This window comes from Haliotis cracherodii, unplaced genomic scaffold (assembly GCF_022045235.1).
Source record: "Haliotis cracherodii isolate W230 unplaced genomic scaffold, xgHalCrac1.p SCAF_8, whole genome shotgun sequence".
Lineage (NCBI taxonomy): Eukaryota > Metazoa > Mollusca > Gastropoda > Lepetellida > Haliotidae > Haliotis > Haliotis cracherodii.
In genome coordinates, this window is record NW_027266341.1 from 17825393 (window position 1) to 17845991 (window position 20599).

At 38.4% G+C, this 20599-nt stretch overlaps 1 protein-coding gene across 1 annotated transcript in view; it reads left to right on the plus strand.

Annotated features, from left to right (window-relative positions):
* Nucleotides 1–1334: 1334 nt before the first annotated feature.
* LOC139450626 (protein Fe65 homolog) overlaps nt 1335–20599 on the plus strand; it is a 121078-nt gene continuing 101813 nt past the window's right edge. Inside the window, exons 1-2 of the mRNA XM_071232412.1 lie at nt 1335–1381; nt 14127–14247. Coding sequence (XP_071088513.1) covers nt 14199–14247 — 49 coding nt within the window. The 5' untranslated portion in view covers nt 1335–1381; nt 14127–14198. The remainder of the gene's footprint in view (nt 1382–14126; nt 14248–20599) is intronic.

Genomic DNA, 20599 nt, shown 5'->3' on the forward strand with positions numbered 1-20599 from the left:
ACAGGACATTGTGATTCAGATTTCACTGACTCTTTGTGACTGACCTCAAATCAAACGCATTTTCACCTGCAGTCTGGGCTAAGAAATCCCTCAAATGAAACTTATTTGGCTGGAGAAACCGATTTATATCGAGCAACTCGACACACGAGGCAAACACAAACGTTCATGAACCAGAAATTGTCGGTGTATTTCATAGATAACTAAGAAAATGCTGTCGAATAACGGCAGAAATTAAACATGTAACTCACATCCATTGTTTAATTTAAAATACTTTGCATCTTTACGTACGTTTAGGATAAGTTGCCTCAGGCGCCGCAATTTGCTATGCAGATTTTCTTCCCTTAAATGTACCAGGATCCGCAGATTGCGGGTTGGAATCCCACACCATTATCAACCTTGGACTGTCAGCAGCATGCCTGTGGCAATGTGGTTTCTTCTGGTAGTAAAGCACTACATCCGTGGTGTAGCGTTTTTGTTGAAAGGATTTCCAAAGAGTATGTTTATTTGGTAAATAAAAATATTCTTTTACTTCCTGGATTTACCCCCTAAATTAGATAGACATTGATATAGTTGGTCGTTCAGCTGCAAGTGCTCATTAAGTCTCCACTTATTAGGCTAGACGCTTCTCGTGAGTTTGCCAGACGAGACTAGACGCTCCTAAGTTGAAGAGCACTGCTGTAATGGTAGGTCTTTGTCACTTTGATGTGCGGGTGTTTCCTTTGTGTTACCTACCAGGCAGGGGCGGTCGGGTAGCCTAGTGGTTAAAGCGTTCGCTCGTCACGCCGAAGACCCGGGTTCGATTCCCGACATGGGTACAATGTGTGAAGCCCATTTCTGGTGTCCCCCGCCGTGATATTGCTGGAATATTGCTAAAAGCGGCGTAAAACCATACTCACTCACTCACTCACTCACCTACCAGGCAGTGTGTCTTCGTGCCTCGGTTCCGTGGACCATTGCTCAAGTCGTCAACTTGCCAGACTGGCCGAGATTAGATTTTTCAAACTGTTGTCGTATAGATGCAGTATTGCTGACTGCAAAACATCACTCACTCATTAAAATCTAAATGTTAAGTTTTATAATGTTCTGCCCATTTGATAATTTGACAAAGCAGTCTATTATTATAACACAGGTTTTACAAATGTTTTTAACAGCTAAATGAATGTTCATTGTTTCATGACCTTACCTTGCATGTGTTTTAACATACATACACATAGAAAGACGGAGCTCGTGAACACGATGAAACGATTTTTAAAGCTTACCGGTAGAGCACCACCACAATACGTTAACGGTCTAGCTAGTTATTAGGTGTGTACAATATGAAAATATTCGCTGCGCAGGTGCCCTTTCAACCGGAAGCACAGCGCTGGTTAAATCCGAGAAGGTGAGTACATAATTTATCAGGTGTGTGTGAATATTTTGACAATTTGAGCATATTGTAGTTAAGAATATATGACATTTATCACTTTTGAATCAATCAAACTGGTCACGCCGACTGGTAACCGCATACTAAGTGAAATATCGTCGCAAAAATCAGTTAGAATTTTTGACAGTTGAAGTGGGATAGGCTCATACCGATGTTTTGACAGTTCTTTTCCAAAGAAATACTGGCTATCATTCCAAATGAACACTGTCCACTAATCCACAATGCAATAATTCAAGTTTATACTGTGTGTTTTTAAAAAAATGACCAACAATTTTGGTAAAATGTGGTGCCAAGCTTACCAATGGGACTCTTGAAAGAATGACGTTTCAAAGAATTATGATAATGATGCTGCTGCCGGTTAAATTAATTTGCAACGTTTTTCGCCATAGTTTCTGTTTCAATGGTCTACTAACTCTATATGTGATCAAAGGCTATTGTTTATGTTCCCGTACATAAGACCTCCAGCTTTATCGTATTCTGTAAATGCGATTAGCTTGTCAATGGTTGTTTATTGGGATGACCTACAAATGAACAGCATCCATTGCATGCGAGCATGATATTCCATTCTGTGGTATTGATTATTTTCACCTGAATGCTGGATGTGATTATTGGAATGTAGATGCATATGACACAGAATGTGTCAATAGGTTTTGCTAACAATGGGACCTTATAACGCCTGACAATATATGAACGTGTTAATCATATATTCAAATTGATTTTTCTATGTTGATAGACAGATAGAATTTATAATTGTTTGTCTTATGTCTTGCTTCTGATACACTTTATGCTCCAGAAGTTATACCTTGAAAATATTATTCACAGAAATAATCCCAATCCGTTCAGAACAATTATTTTGTGCTTGCCTGCCTTTGGTATCATATAGGCCATTTTTCACTGAGGTGACATTCCACTCGTGGGTGGAGGTTTGGCTCAATAGAAATGGTTTGTTACAACCCTCAGCCAGCAAAGTTGTATTATTTAATAAAGTATATATCTTCAATAGATAATACACAACTTTAAAGAAATTAAACATCAAATAATAATGTTACATGGCCAAAACCCTATTTTATGAACAAAATGTGCTAAAATCATTGTATCCAGTATCATTGCAGCATTTCATTTCTATTTATTTTATGTTACTCTAAAATAAACAATATTTCGTACACTGTTTCAGAAATTTAAAATCACTAAACAGACATGACTCATGGTGTCTTCTATTGACGAGCACCGCTGAACCACAGTTTCTAGATGTTTCCTAACTACGTAATATAATATATCAAAGAAAACCAAGATAAATTAGTGCTTAAGAACAAAAGTATTGGGTCAATATATCCCTTTTGAAGTTCAGAAATTGATTTTCCGTCAAGAATCATGTTCGTAACATGGGCATTGTCAGTGCCACGTCAATAATAAAATGTCATATGTAATCAGTTGTATGGAATATATTATCATTTTTCTTGCGTTCTTTGTCATCATTTTAGGAGTTGGAGACAAAACTGAGTTCGGCAAAAGATGTGTTCCATCAAACATTTTGAGCAGGATCATGTCCGTTATTTTCATGATGTCCAGAAGTCAGTATATCAAGATAATAGTCTCATGTTTGTGTAGTGTGTAAAATGGCATCCAAATGTTATGAGGGAAATGTTTTATGCAACATGTTTAGATAGTGTGAAAGCTGCATTGAAATTTTAGCACTCTTTCATTAACAACAATTGTTAATATGTATAAGCATATACAACTGAATAAAGTTCATTGATGAAGTAGTGCACTGATAAAAAGTAAATCCATAACATTGCTGAAAGGACAGTGACGGTGATAGACAGTATTGACTTTGAAACTTCTACTTATTTCAACTTCTGATGGTAAGAATATAAAATGGGATATATTGACCTTGCATCAGAACCGTAATTACATAACATGGACAGAAAAAATGCTCATGAAAGCTTTCTTATTTGGTGCATTCACTGCATTGCCTTTATATTACAAAATTGACGCTATGATGGGTTAGCAAATATTTAAAAATTTATGATCTTCTGATAATGATATGGTATTTTGAAAACTGTCCCTGCATGCTAGTTTTGTGCTGCCTTAATATGTAATAACCCATATACAGGCTTTGAAAACAGACCATTTGTAGTGTTTATGATTGAGTGAGTGAGTGAGTTGGGTTTAACGCCGCTTTTAACAGTATTCCAGTCATATGGCAGCGTGTCAGCTTAATGTGGGAGGAAAGCCCGAAGTGATGCAGGCCTAAGACGTTTACCACTTCGGTGAAACCCACGAGCACGGGTATGGTGCTGACAAACCTTGAAACATAATTGGGGCGAAGCGGGATTCGAACCCACAATCATAGGTTTCCGGCGTGCCCAAGGGACGAAACTCTGCACAGCGAATCGCGGCGCCTTAGACGACTGGGCCACCCGTGCCCCCCGTTTATGATTGAATTAAAGATATTGTCAAAGATTGTTTGATGCATTGAAAGTATTTATTATGTACTGTTTGTAGTGATCATGGTGATACGAATATTGTCTTGACGGCCAGGTTACTCAAATAAAAAATATTAGCATGTTACTGCACTTTAAGGACTACAGCTGTGTATTATTATGTTCTTCATGCAGATCTATTGGCGGCCATTTGGTAAAAGAATACATCAATTGAAATATAGATCAACAGTGCACAATAATTGTCAAATAAAGTATCAGATGTATTAAATGTTATGAATAAATCTTAATGTGCATATCAATAATAAAACTCCAAGTGTAAGATAATCATGATAATTATGAATGAACATACCTGACATGATATATATTAGTGCTGCAATGATACACCAACTGTGTGATCCGATATGTATCACGATACCTCTTCATGATCCGATACAGATCAGGATACTTGCATGTGCTCTGATCTGTGGTGCGTAAGCCATCTTTTTCATAGACGAGATGGGCAAATACCCGGCACACTAACGATTTACAGCTGGCAGTGTCAAGTATGGCGCAATGGATGAAAATGTTTACGTTTTCACCACCATGACCACTCATTTTCACTAGAAATTAGTGTCTGGATTAACATTCATGAGAGAATACATTTAAGTTAAGAATCGATACTTTTATACTTAGTGTGCGACTGTGATCGATACATGTATCGAGGAGTAAAAAATTGTGATCCACCAATGCATCGGTGTAATGTTCCGCTACTAATAGTAATATACAGTAGCAAAGAAAAGACGCCATGTAGAACAAAGGACAATGTGAACTAAACAATGTCAGTGCACACACATAAACACCCAATTGCTAAAGGACATTTACAGAAAAGACTGCTAGATGGCACTGCAATTTGAACAAAAGTTAAACCTTAACTGTGGGTGCGGTAGGGTAGCCTCGGGGTTAAAGTGTTCGCTCGTCATGCCGAAGAACCGGGTTCAATTCCCGACATGGGTACAACGCGTGAAGCCCATTTCTGATGTCCCCTGCCGCGATATTATTGGTATAATGCTAAAAGCGGCGTAAAACCATACTCACTCACTCACTATTCCTCTGTGTTTATGAAACATGCATGTAATGTGCAACACAACGCTGATGTGCACATGGTATTTATTTATTACATTGTGCACCCACTGTGCAACGTCATATACATGATGCTATTCCAGGGTACAATTTGTCATCATAGCCAGATATTTGAAAACAATTGTCTGAAGCAGTGTATCTGATGAAAGGATAAACAACAAACCTATGTACATGTTAAAAGGATGCACCGATCGTGATAAACTGGTTTGTGGCTGCGAGACTATCCCATATATCCTTGACCTGGTGTCAGGGAGTGACAACCTGTTGTACTTGTAGCATGGGTGGAGCTAACTGTTCCCTTCTCATTTATGAGATAGACATTATGTATTTTCTGAATTGCATATTTAGAGTTTGGAACCGACAGCAATACTATTGTGAGAGGAGGTGAAGTAGCGATGTGCATGTGCTTGTGTGTGTACGCGTGGCTGCTTGTACTTGTTCGGACTTATGCTGTTTTTGTGGTGCTAGCTCACTGAAATGCCATGCCACAGTTTAACGTGAATACCCCTCCCAGACACAGTAAACTGACTCCAAGCGGACCAGTCCTTGTTTTAACCCCTTAATGCCAAGCATCAGGCAAGGTAACAACAAGTGCCATCTTTTAACGTCTTTTGGTATGAGGAGGTCGGGGATTAAACCCTGGACCATCTGCTCTCTGGGCGGGTGCTCTACCACTAGACCTCAGAGGTGGTCTGCAATACAATCGATGACATAACATACTTCCATGCCTGGTTAGCAGAATGTGGGTAAAACAATTAAATCAGAGTTGTTCTGATAAATATTGAATTGGCTTATGTTTAATTAACATGGCATCCCTTTTTCCAAGCAGATTGACACATTTTTCAAATTTTTGATCGAGGAAAAATCAAGTCTTCCTGCACAGTGAAAAAGTCTGGGCTTCGAAAAACAATTCACAATGTTTTCAGCCAATGAAACTTTAGCACACACTCCTATTTTGTTTACCATGTTTACATTTATGAAAATGCAATGCCGTCAGTTAGGTGAGTTGAAGTCAGTTAAAACGTTACCAAGTTGAGTACTACCAGTACACTCAAAGTATGTGTCCTTGTGTATTTGAACAAAGGTAGTCAGGTGTATGCATTTGCAAGTACTGAATTCTTGGGGTACCAGGTATTAAAATGCTTGATTAACACAGTAATAACAGGGGTAACGTCCCATAAACTGATATTTGGTTTGTTTGTTGTTGAACACCGCTCTCCGCAATATTCCAGCTGAATGATGATGTTCAGTAAATAATCAAGTCTGAACCAGGCAATTCAATGAATGACATCATGAACATCAGCCTAAGCAATTGTTATACAATGATATGCATCAAGCAAGTCAGCGAGCCTGACCACCACCGGATTGCACATTGTCGCAAAAGCATGGGTTGCTGAAGACCAATTAAATGATGAAAAAGTATAAAATTCCCCAGTTTGTCAGGCCTTAATTTCTGTGGCTTAGGAAGGGGTTTCACTTCACTTCCTATTCAAGGACATCATCATTATCAGCCTTGTTGTTTTTGTTATTGTTTGAACCCTAAGGGCTAATGCTTGTGATCTTAAAGTTATACCTAAACAAATAACACACCTAGTTTGTTATGGAGTGCTTAGAAGTCCTGCAAACATAGTGTCCCTGCCAAGTAGTACATACCCAGCATTCTGTCTTTCAGGCTATACCTAGACAGAGTATAATGACAGAGTTGTGTCTACAGGTATCTCTTGTGAACAAAGCACCGTGTGTACAAGCGTTACATCATCAGATAACTTCACAAAGACCTCCCACAATGTAGGTCAGATCTATGCATCATTGATAAGTATCTACCATAGAGGAGTAAGTGGCTTTGTCTATTGGATCCTCTTATAGACTTAGCTCTTGTACCTTCTGTCAGGGTAATTACACTGTTCACTGACTTTCGAAGACGTTGGACAAAGGTCTTCATTGAAAGACTCCAAAGCCAGACTAAGGAGGCTAGACTGTCAATAACCGGGTTCTGTTCGAACATTTTTATGTTTCACGTGTATTGTGCTGAGTTGGAAGTGCAGAGGAGCATGTCACTATATATGATATAGATCTAGCAGAGCAGAAGATTTTGTGAGGATTGTTTTGTGTTTTTGATCAAGCATTTTTGAGGTTTGTGCTATTTCATTTTTGAACCGTCTGGATACAGATTTTATTGGAGCTTTCTTTGGTGTTGATCTGTTGTGATCAGGAAGATATTTGGTTAAACAGGGATAGACATGGCCTCCAGTCCATTAGTTCGAGACAAGTTGTTTTATCCATAATATAGCTGCAGATCTGCTGGATATAAGCCATGGTGTCTACCCCTGTTTAGCCATGTTGACGTCTCCAGGGATTTATCTAGACCTGCCCAGAGGCTGATATTCGGCCCCATGTCTGCAGCAAATAATTCCCCATTTTAATTTTAAAAATTCCAAATCCTAAGAATTTACGAAAATAAGAACATTAAGATAATTAGATTTTGAACAATATCACGATATTGTCCCAATTTAATTGCCAGGGTCACTTAGTTTGGAATCTGAGATAAATCTCTGTGTATCAGAGCTGCGGTTATGTGTGTGCAAGGAACCATCTATTCTTTTGAAGATAACATTTTCATTTCCCTGGAAGCCCAAGCTAAGCTTGCCATAGAAGTTCCATAAACATAATGAAGTAAATCACTGATGCACCAGTTTATTTTTGTTTTATGTTTGAAATTTTTGGTAAGAAATTAAATATTTCATGTTACTTTTTTTTTTTTTTGCTACTTGCTCCATTAATTTCAAGTTCTCTGTGTTTTCTTTAACATGAAACTGTCAGTTCTCTTCTTTCAATGAGCATGTACTAGCATAGCTGTAATAACTCGTGCTGCTCCCTATAAATGATGTTCGAATATTGACCAACGTGATCAGGTGGTCAGGTTGGCTGACTTGATTGATGCATGTCATTGATCCCAATTGCGTAGATCGGTGCTCATGATATTAATTACTGGATTGTCTGGTCTAGAATCGATTATTTACAGACCGCCGTCATACAGCTGGAATATTGCTGAGTGCGGCATTAAACAACAAACTAACCAACCAAATCACCTCAAGATTCCCGATTCGAAACAACCCTGCCATATTGTACATGAATCATAATTCCATTGAAAACTGTGGGCACAGGTGGCCCAGTCATCTAAGGTGCCTCAACTCTGCAAAGAGTTGCATTCCTTGGGCACGCCATAAACCAATGCCTGTGGATTTGAATCCCAGTTTGCCCCGATTATATTTCTTAGTTTCTCAGCATCATACCCATTTTCTTGGGTTTCTCCAAAGTGGTAAACGTCTGAGACCTGCATCACTTTGGGCTTTCCTCACATATCAAGCTGACAATCTGTGATATTACTGTATTACTGTTTAAGGTAGCGTTAAAACCAACTCACTCGCTCCCTCACTTCATTGAATAATGCATCACAATTCGCAAAAGATTATGCAACATGATTCACTTTCTATGACACTTGACTTCAAATACTTATATTTTAGATTGTACAACAAGATATTTACTTTCTTGAAAGCAGACAGGTAGAGATTTTTACCCAGCCCAAAATATGTACCCTCTTGATGATTCCAACCTAATAAGTACATTGAAAGCTGCATGACTGATAATATAAGTACTTATATTTGTAGGCAAGTCTCTTAGGAACTGAATCATGTTGCATAATTTGTTGTTAGGTCATGACACATGCAAGCACCACAGTGGTCTAGTGGTAGAGTGTCCGCCTATAGTGGAAAGCCCGGGGCTTGAATCCCTGGCTGCGTCAAACCAAAAGACATTAAAAGATGGTACTTGTTGTTACCCTGCCTGGTGCTCAGCTTTAAGGGGCTAACACAGGGACTGGTCGGCTCAGAGTCAGTATACACTGAGTGGGGTATTCATGTTAAACTGCGGCATGGTATCTCAGTGGGCTTGCACTGTTAAAGTGGCTTCAGTCCGGACTAGTACAGGCCCCCCACACAGACACACCACTTACATGTCGCAGTGATAAGTGCAATGATCTTGAATGCGATGTTAAACCTCACCTGACCTCACCTCACCTCACCTCACCTCACCTCTCCTGAAGCATATATATATAGTGTGATGCAGATTTGAATCAGTAATCTATTCACACTCTGTGTTGCAAAAAGTCAATAATGAAGTCATTTGCACCTCAGTTTGAGTCACCTAAATTTTCAGATTTTAACATTGATCAGACAGTGCAAGAACACCCTTTCGTTTCCATGCCTACGTTGAAACGCTGACTGGTAAACAGCTTTTTGTTCTGAAATATTTGTAATGAGCATGGTATGTTACATATACATATAATATTTTTCCTCTCTGCTGTGAAGCACGTTTCCTGGGCCTCTGCTGTGACAGGACAATAGATGTTTTTGTGAGACAGCAGAGTGATATGCATCTCTCTACATGCACTGCCGGCTGTGTGGCACCAGGGACATCTGGTGCAATGGTACTCTCGGTGCACAGCACTAGAAATTGGCACTAGTCCAGTAGTCCTTGCCAAACTGCCCAATAGTTAAGGTATCGTAAGGGCAAGTACAAATTTGCTGTTTTCTAAGGGTTTTGGTAAAAGTGTTATTATTAAGACGAGTGGACTATAGCTGTTAGTTTCTACTGCTTGTGCAGAGGAATGTCACGCACACCTCGCCCACCACACAATTAATCATTCAGTTGTACTGGAGCTATCTCAATCCTTTTGTGGATTCTGTGTCTTTGGAAGGAGTGTAGCCATATTTCAATCTATGTGTTGCAGTTGTTTGCTCTACGATTGAACAGAATTTTAGTCACTGTAGTACAATCTAGTAAGCTCAGTATGAAATAGTAATTAGTAACACTAAGATCTGCTGAAAATCAATATTTTTAATATCGGCAATGAGTTATAAATAAAACATTTATAAATTATGCGTCAGAAAACTCAGTTTTTACAGTTAAATTTCAAACCTGCCTTGTTTTGCTTAGCAAGGATTATGACAACTTCAGATATGAGTTACCTTTCACTTTGATTTTAGTTACAAGGAGAAACATGGTCTACTTTGATATTGTCAGTGAAACTTTTCTATTCATTTCTATGACATTGATTAATATAATTATCAAGGCTTAAGGTTTATTTAATACTATCACAGTAGTATTGCAATAGTGTGGGGTACTACACTGTATCATTATTATCGCAATACTATCTCAATGTGAAAATAGCCCTAAAAGTCATCCCTAATCCTTAGTGTAGAGTTCTCTGTTTAGTGTAAGATTTTGTGTCTTTTGTGTTGTAGGGTTCTCCATCTTTTTGGTGTTGAAGGATTCTCTGTCTTTGGTGTTGTAGGGTTCTCCATCTTTTTGGTGTTGAAGGATTCTCTGTCTTTGGTGTTGTAGGAATCTCCGTCTTTTTGGTGTTGAAGGATTCTCTGTCTTTGGTGTTGTAGGGTTCTCCATCTTTTTGGTGTTGAAGGATTCTCTGTCTTTAGTGTTGTAGGGTTCTCCATCTTTTTGGTGTTGAAGGATTCTCTGTCTTTGGTGTTGTAGGAATCTCCGTCTTTTTGGTGTTGAAGGATTCTCTGTCTTTGGTGTTGTAGGATTCTCCGTCTTTTTGGTGTTGAAGGATTCTCTGTCTTTGGTGTTGTAGGAATCTCCGTCTTTTTGGTGTTGAAGGATTCTCTGTCTTTGGTGTTGTAGGATTCTCCGTCTTTGGTGTTGCAGGATTCTGTGTCTTTGGTGTTGTAGGATTCTCCGTCTTTGGTGTTGTAGGATTCTCCGTCTTTGGTGTTGGGGCATGGGTGGCCTAGTCGTCTTAGGCGGCGCATTTTGCTGTGCAGAGTTGCGTCCCTTGGGCACGCCAGAAACCTATGATTGTGGGTTCGAATCTTGGTTCGCCCTGATTATGTTTCTAAGTTTTTCAGCACCATACCATTTCATAGAAGTGGTCAACATCTGAGACCTGCATCACTTCAAGCTGTCCTCCCACATTAAGCTTACACGCAAATTGTCAACGCATGTCTCTTTGATTCTATGAAATGTGAGCCTTATTTGGACGTCTTACTATGATGTATACAGCATTTAATGAATGAAAGCTGCCTCGCATTCGTTTCATTGGTCAGATATGTAACCAGGACAAACAAAATTAGAGTTATTCTTACCCAGAGCAAACACTGATCATGTGTCAATGTGGACTTTCAAATCATGTGATTGGTTTATTTTGCTCAGTATTTATTTTAGTATTTAGATTTTTTATGACCAGGAGGTTGACAGAGCTCCAGAAAGGCTTTTGGTGTTGTGGGTATTTTTACCCGTGCATTTTAAGATCATTGGGTATCAGTAATTTTATCTGGGTATTCAAATTTCTGTTACCCACTAGTTTTTACACATGTGGGTATTTAAGTTAAATATTTAAAAACACTATTCATCTAGTCCCTGCAAACTGGTGTCGTGTGGGTTCGAGAGCTTTATAGGACTCAAAAATACCACGATACTTCCACAAGAAAGTGTGATGACAAATGATCATGATGTAACTGTCATCGTGGAGTTTGGCAAGGTTGGCGGAATGCCCATCTCTAATTTCAAAATAAGTTGCTGATTTGCTAATTGAATATGCAGGGTTACTTCACAATATTTTGATGATACGCACAAGTTTTATTGTAATGTTCGTTGCGTATTTGATACGCTTGGATTTTATTTTACTGCATATTTCTGCATTTCTGATGCGTATTTTTAAGCAGTTACGCAGGTTATCTGGAGCTCTGAGGTCGATGATGAATTAGATATGGTAATAAAAATCATGTTTTATATTCAGAGTTATGGTCCATGTTTGATAGCAACAAGATTGCCAGTGATATGGCGACAGCAAACTGTAGATTCAGTGTCTCATTATGACTATTTCATTGTAAATACATCAGATTGTGAATAAATAGTGATTGTTTCATAAACATAACTGCAAATGAATATTATGATATTATACGAGGATAACAAATACCAGTTGGCACAATTTTTATCCAGTTTTTATCAAACATTAACCAGTTATTTGAGAAATAAACGACTCATGGTCGTTGTTTATCGTACAATATAACACCCCAGGGAGAATAAACCATGGGGGGGGTATTCTCCTTGCTGTGTTTTATTGTACGATAAACAACAACCATGAGTTGTGTGTTTCTTATATGAGATATCAACATTATGTCCAGCCTCTTTACCATGTTTACGGATGATGATAAAGTGTACAAGCTTTAAAAAATGATGACTCCCTCAATAGAATAATGGACAGTCCATTTTATGCACAGTTTGGTATTTCCCACATATTATCACAATTCTCATGTTGAAGACCTGTACATTTTCTCCCAATACCGATTGTCATATCTCTCGCGCTTTTGGATGCGATCGTTAAGCCATTGCGTTTATCTGCATTGCCCAGCTACATAATCCAATATACATCATTAAGTTTTTCATTGTTCTTGTGAATTATTGCGTGGGCTATCTTATATTTTGAGTATAAATCATAACGGGCCTACATGATAATAATTAGGGGTGGTCAACGGACAAGTTATTGGCTTGCTTATTTCATGATTTACTTACTCTACAGGGGGGCACGGGGGGCCCAGTCGTCTAAGGGCCGCGATTCGCTGTGCAGAGTTGCGTCCCTTGGGAACGCCAGAAACCTATGATTGTGGGTTCGAATCCCAGTTCACCCCGATTATGTTTCTAGGTTTGTCAGCACCATACCCATGCTCGTGGGTTTCACCGAAGTGGTAAACGTTTTAGACCTGCATCACTTCGGGCTTTCCTCCCACATTAAGCTGACACGCCGCGATATAACTGGAATAATGTTAAAAGCAGCATTAAACCCAACTCACTCGGTCACTCACTCACTCTACCATTAGGACCTAGGTAGGAACAGGAACTATTATTTGTCAGAGGGGACTAAATGGATCAGTGGTCAGGCTTGGTAATTTGGTTGTATGCATGTCATCGTTCTCTGATAGCATGAGATGACATCAATGATATCAATCACTGGTCCAAACCTATATATAAAATGTTGTGCTGTAGTCTGAATATTGCTGTGTTAATAGTGCTAAAGCTGGGTGGGATGCGATTGCCCCCCTAAAATCTGGACAACCCTAGGACTACCCGGACCCGTGGTTGGTCACGTGATATGTTGTGTAATGACTAAACTTAGAACTCTATGGTTTACACTACAAGTCATCAATGTGGTTTTCACGTGGTTGAATAAAGATATAACTTAAGTCAACTTCAGTGTATGCATGACCAGATTGTTTAATACATGTATCTAAATACATTTTGCCAGGGCTATGCTAAAAAAGTTCCAAATCGGACATTTTGAGAAATCTCCTGAGACCTACAGCGGGTACCTGGGGAGGGGAGGGTTATAGGGGGCCGTGTACCTGGGTAGTAAATTTTGACCCTTCCCAGCCCTACTAAAGTTCTCATCTGGCAATGAACCATTCCTTATACTCTGACATTACCCTACACATCTCTATGTGGTATTGGACTGTTTTCTATGTCTTCCATATGGGCAGAAGAAATGGTCCTTTTATCCTCAGGATATAATGCTGCAGGGACTGCCCTTTACTCCCAAGGGATGTTCATCATTTCATATGTCGTTTGTACACAAGAACAAAGAAACAGTATTTATTCATGTAAAACAATTATCTCATTGCTGATTAGCTGCATCTGGAGACATCAAAGAACAAAGGGATATTTTCTCTGTTCTTCAGACAAGTAATCTGCCGGGGACGAGACTACATACGCTCATCCTTGTCAGGTTTACGGTCGGGGCACTTCGGTGGTCATCATGAAGGATTTATTGACTTTTAATCGAAGTTATCTCCCTTTGGTTGGTGGTTTTAACAAAAGCTCATCACTTCTTCAGAGGCAGTGGGGGGATTTTATGTTCTGAAGTTTGGGTAAAAGGCAAACTTTGTGTGTGTGTTTCTGTGACCACTATCATGTTTGTTCATAAAATTGATCATTCTTGATGCAAAACATAGTAAATAATTTTGCATGTTGTAAGCATGGTAAGTGACGCATGTTAATGTCAACAAAGACTAAATTTGAGTGCATGTAGTAGAGGGTGACATATGTTTTGTGTTCTGTTTGTACAGGCTGAAGATCGCCTACTGCGGACGTGTTGAGACATCTGATGGCCGTGTAGGAGACAACGACATCCTGCAACCATGGCGGAGACACCAACCTCACCAACCTCACCAACCTCCCCGTCAGAAGGTAAGCTCTCACCATGTATACATCAGTGCTTTCCTTTGGTCACCTTATTCTTGCTCTCAACATTCACAGTTTGATGTTCATGGAATATAGTTTTTATTTATATTGTTATTAAAATTTGGCCATCTTTACAGCACGTTTTAAACTTGGGACATATTGGCAGTTCAGATAGAGAGGCAACTTCTTTCTGTGTCTAAACTTGTATGTCTGCATAGTGTAGTTGATAGGATGTCTGCCCGGAGAGAGGACTCTCGCTGATTTGATCCCCTGAGCGCATTATGCCAAGACATTAAAAGACAAATACTTATTGGCACCCTGTCCAACTCTCGGCATTAATGGGATAAGACAAGGAATGGTCGGCTCGGTGTTCATTTTAAACTGCAGCATGTTATCTCAGTGTGCTAGCACTATGTATCCAGCATAAGTCCAGACTAGTGCAAGCAGACACAAGTGTCATTTGCATATGCCTGAAGTTAAACCCCATGTCAACTCACATCACCTAAAGCTGTATGAATTTGATAGATGTAGCTTGTGATGTAAAAACATGTTTACCCCATGTTACAGGAATGTTTACCCCATGTTACAGGAATGTTTACCCTATGTTATAGGAATGTTTACCCCATGTTACAGGAATGTTTACCCCATGTTACAGGAATGTTTACCCCATGTTAAAGGAATGTTTACCCCATGTTACAGGAATGTATACCCCATGTTATAGGAATGTTTACCCCATGTTACAGGAATATTAACCAGATGTGACAGGAATGTTTACCCCATTATAGGAATGTTTACCCCATGTTAGAGGAATGTTTACCCCATGTTAGAGGAATGTTTACCACATGTTACAGGAATGTTTACCCCATGTTACAGGAATGTTTACCCCATGTTAGAGGAATGTTTACCACATGTTAGAGGAATGTTTACCCCATGTTACAGGAATGTTTACCACATGTTACAGGAATGTTTACCACATGTTAGAGGAATGTTTACCCCATGTTACAGGAATGTTTACCACATGTTACAGGAATGTTTACCCCATGTTACAGGAATGTTTACCCCATGTTACAGGAATGTTTACCACATGTTAGAGGAATGTTTACCCCATGTTACAGGAATGTTTTCCCCATTATAGGAATGTTATACTATAGGAATGTTTACCCCATGTTACAGGAATGTTTACCCCATGCTAGAGAAATGTTTACCCCATGTTACAGGAATGTTTAAAGGTGCAAGATAACATGTCCAGGCTTTTATGTAAATGCTTCTGGTTGAGTTCTATTTAGTATTGGAAGACAAACCATGTAAAGTCATGTGCCATATGAGCATTTAATACAGAAAATCATGATATGCTGAAATATATTCATTAGAATAGATCACAAAGGATCCATCATTGCATAAGTGCAATGTGAAAACACCTACTACTTTTAATGTGAGCCAAAACACAACCTGGTTGATAGCAACATCCTCCTCTTAGGGACCACAGGGAGAATTTCATGGAAAAACAACACAAATTAAGTATGATGACAGGTATCAGGTTGTGACTCAAGTATCACTATATGTATCATACGAGATGTAGGTGTATCATTTGTTTTTTTGTTTTTATTGTGGTTTTTTTATTATTATTATTTTTTTGACATCATTTATTCATGTTAATTGTCCACGATTTTACATGGCCCTGTACATTGCCACATGGACTGGCATACCAGGGTTTATATTTGGGTTTGAGTTGCTTAAAGCAATAATACTCATATAATTATTCAGTACACATTTAATTTTTTCTGCAAGATTAACATTGTTATACTGTAGTACTTTGTATTGTATTTCTAGTTCCATTTTAAATATTCTAAAAAGGAAGTCGGTTTCAGTTACTTTACATCGGTACACAATATACTTTGCTAGCAGTAGTAAATAATTCATCAAAGTACACTCCTCTGTGTCTCCTAATATACCATACAATACAATATCTCTGTAATTATCATAAATCTGATTATGTACATAAACCTTCGCCCACTTGAAGAATTCTATCCAAAAGGGGTAATACATTTGAACAGTAAAACATGTAATGTCTAACAGTATCTATACCACCACAATGTTCACATACATTACTTTCTTTAATGTTAATTCTATTTAAATCCTGATGTAGGTGTATCATAACAATATGAGATGTTGAGTGGGGAGATAATTTTGCTGTCAAAATACGATACAAGATTAAAGAAAGTCAAATCAAATACTAACTCCAATCTTGCACATTTGACTCAGAATCTGTCACCAATGTTTGTCACAGAATGTTGCACAATGACTAACTCAGTGATGTCATAAGTCACCTTTTACCTGTATTGGGAGAATTCTTCATAAAATCAATTCTGTTGCAATCATTGTGAGGAGTCAAGAGTTGTCTCCCCTCCACCTCCATTGATCACAGTGGAGTTGGTGCAATGTGAACGCTGCACAGGTTCATAGACGGAGTGTGATGCCATCAGGGCCCTGTTACATAACAGTTTTCATGAACATTATGTTATTTGAGTTAAATTATTAATCATGCTGCATTAAGTAATGATAGCACCTGCTTCTCTGGAGAGATGACTTTCCTGTTGGACGTATTAGTCATCATGGGGATATTAGGTGTGGTTTGTGTGCTGTATCACAAGTCCTTAGTGAAGTTTCATGAATAATTGAGGTGTTTTGAAACATGGATTGTGAAATACCCTGTTGTTTTTTTATATTTCAGATAGAAATATAATGACTGACTCTGAGAAAGATTTATGAAATTTTTATTTTTTTTTAAATAATGCTTCTTGTATTATATTGATTGAGTTTATTAATCATTAACAAGGAAATAAAACATGGAGGATGGCATCTATGGCCTGGCAAGTTATGAATATGAAGTATAATTTAAACTCTACTGTGGGGATTCCGGTTAGAATTGGTCCCAAGCATCTTATGCTGGTGTGTGCTGGTGGTTATATTCGGTGACTTAGTTAGTTACGTGTCATTGTACCTCGACGGCGTTAATCAGTACTCACAATATCAATCACTGGATTGTATGGTCCAGACTAGATTGTTTATAGCTGGAATATTGTTCAGTGCGGCATAAAACAACAATCAAACAAACACTACTTAAACTAGACTCAGCGAGTCTCACAAAAAAAGTTTGCACTCTTGGACATGAGGGCCATCATAAGTGGATTTTAAATCTTAAGTGGATTTAATCATAAGTGGATTTTAAATCATAAGTGAATTTTAAATCATAAGTGGATTTTACATCATAAGTGAATTTTAAATCATAAGTGGATTTTAAATCAAGTGAATTTTAAATCAAGTGAATTTTAAATCATAAGTGAATTTTAAATCATAAGTGGATTTTAAATCATAAGTGGATTTTAAATCAAGTGGATTTTAGATGCCCAGGTACATTTATCAAAACGTTATACTTATAGTCTCAGATGTAAAGCAATCAACATACATGTACTTATAACAGTTTGCATCTCCATAATAAGTCACCATTGCTTCCATAATCAAATATCACAGTGGGGCGGTCGGGTAGCCTAGTGGTTAAAGCGTTTGCTTATCATGCCGAAGACCCGGGTTCGATTCCCGACATGGGTACAATGTGTGAAGCCCATTTCTGTCGTCCCCTGCCATGATATTGCTGGAATATTGCTAAAAGCGGCGAAAAACCATGCTCTCTCACTCTCTCTCAAATATCCCAGTGAAGTTGTCCCACTGTAACGCATGGTAACAATCCCTTTGGCACCTGTCTTTTGGACTTAAGTACTTAAACCTTATGCAGGTCTTTAGAAGTTTATGCAAGTGTTTTTACATTGAAACGTACAATAATGGAGATGGATTGTGATGGAGAATGTTCCTATTTAAAGCCCCGGAAACTGTTTGAACGTGTTTTTGATGGAGTTGAATAGTTTTCTCATAGTGACATCGCATTTGCCAGCAGCACATTTTTTGCTTAGCTTTTTAAATCCCCAATCATCGCCGGTCTTTGCTGCTATGAACTCAATTTCATTCTTATTACATTTCTTGCCACTGGTGACAAAGAAAATGAAATAAAAAAAGGTAGTTTGACAAAGTCATCTATGCCACAGATTGAAACAGACAACTAGGAATAACTCTATTATCCTCCCCCATTTTTTGCAGTGCCCCTTTCTGTCCCGTTTGTTTCACCATCCTTTCAGTTGTCATGGAAACCGAATCAGTTGCTCAAATTGAATCTGCGGTGAATGTAACCACAGCAACTTTGTCTTGGAGGATCTTCTACTTCCATGTAGACAAACTTCAAATAGGAAATGGAACCGGAGTGATCAAATTATTGGGAATTGACCGACGATTGACGTTGCTAAAGCGAACGTCGTGGACACTTTCAGAGTCTTGATAAGTCGCCTCTATTAATGACTCATCGTATTGATCAGATAGAAATGGAAGTGTTGCCATTCAAGAAAGCGTGTTTATTAGTGCGGGCCGATACCAAGTAGTGAGTCGGGTACGATGCCACACTTTGAACGTCTTATTGAGCTAGAGGTGACCTCAGTGTAAATGTTTGTCCTGACGATACGCGCCACCATGAATGCCCGATAATGGGAGGTGCTTTGGAGTCTTCATTATCTTTTATTCGCTGACAATGGTTCATAATAGTTTCATTTTATCTCCGTCCAGTCATTATCCCTGTGATGGTCCTGTTAGGGGGAACGTCGGTGTGCGAGGTGTATTGTCCATTGGTGTCCTCACTTCGGTATTAATGGCTATGTATCTTCTCCCTCCTTACAAGCCTTCATCAAATAGGACTTCATCGTGTGAAGACTGTCTCAGAAAATAACTTTATGTGCAGACAAAATTAAAATCAGTTGGTTTGGTTCTTGCGCCAATGGTTCCGAGACGGATGGCCTCTATAAAGCTTGGTTTGAAGAATTAAACGTAGATCCTCGAAAGATGCATTAAGTTTCACTACAATTTATATTATGATGAAGCTGAAAACTTTGAAAACTATCTTTATTCTACGAGGCTTGTATTAGCATGAAAGCAAATATCAATGGCCTTCGGCAAGTAAAGCGTGGCCTTCATTATGTTTTATTTCCCTGGCTGAATCCCAGACATTTGTAGGATTGAAGTAAATTGGAATTTTGAAAATAACATAAAAAAATTGAGGAAGGAGTTCTATTTTGTCAAACTATTTTTACTTTTGTAATATTTAATATTTCTCAGTGTCAGAAAGTATCGGGGACATGGGGTCAGTAATAATTTTGGCAATAGAGTCTGAATCCAAGGTCCCCTTAAATGTATCATGTAAACATGTGTAAACATTAGGACTATGACAAAGAGGGTCATCGTGAATTCTAATCACTGTATTCTATGTCCTAGCCTAGTTATATTTTTGTCAGCTCCAGTTAGATAATCTGTCAGTAATATTAACATGGAGAGTGAAAGCACAAAAGCGGAACTAGGTGCACATGATTCTAAAAATGATTTTCAGTGTTCCAAAGGGTCCTTGCCATACACCTGATAGAAAAGGTTGAAGGTTTAGGGGTCCCTTGATTCAAATACCGCATGAGAAGCCCTCAAGGGCCCCAGAACCCCCTTAAATTTCAAACACTGAATTTTGAACATGGTGTTACCTGAAGATTATTTGAGGCAAAATGCAGACTGAAGTCCTACATCAAATTCGCTGAAGAATGTGATCTATCAAGAGAACAAATTGTCATGTGTCTGGCCCACAGCAACAGCCATTACATGTCTTTGATGAAGCCGAAGTGTCAGGCGCCAGGCTCTTCAACGATTGTGTTCCAATGCTAATAAGGCTATTATAGAATGTCACGGCTCCTTCACAAATCTGTGTCATGACACCACACAATTAAATCTAAAACACTGACAAGTAAATACGTTACACCATTGTGGACAAGAGAAACACCTTGCTGTGTGGAAGTTAATAATGAAAGTCATGGGGTCTTTGTCAATACCAGGGCTGTTACGATTCACTCGCGTATTTGGTGAATTAAACTGTAACCATTCATTGAATTGAATTCGTTATTCATAGCCACTAGAATCAAATATTTATGAATATGCTATCATGTATATTTACATACCATGTACCTAAAAATATCCATAACAACATATTATATGCATAGATTTCTTTCAGTGACAACACTGGTCATAGTCGCATTTGAGCAGATACTAGTACCTGGATAAGTGCAGTATATAAATGTATAATTTATTAATAATTACCAAACCATGTCAAATAAATTATGTTATTGTTTCACTGAATATAATAAATACTACATAAACTGCTGACTTTTTATTGTAATTGTGAATTAATATTCGTATTCGTTACCCTATAATTGTGATATGAATC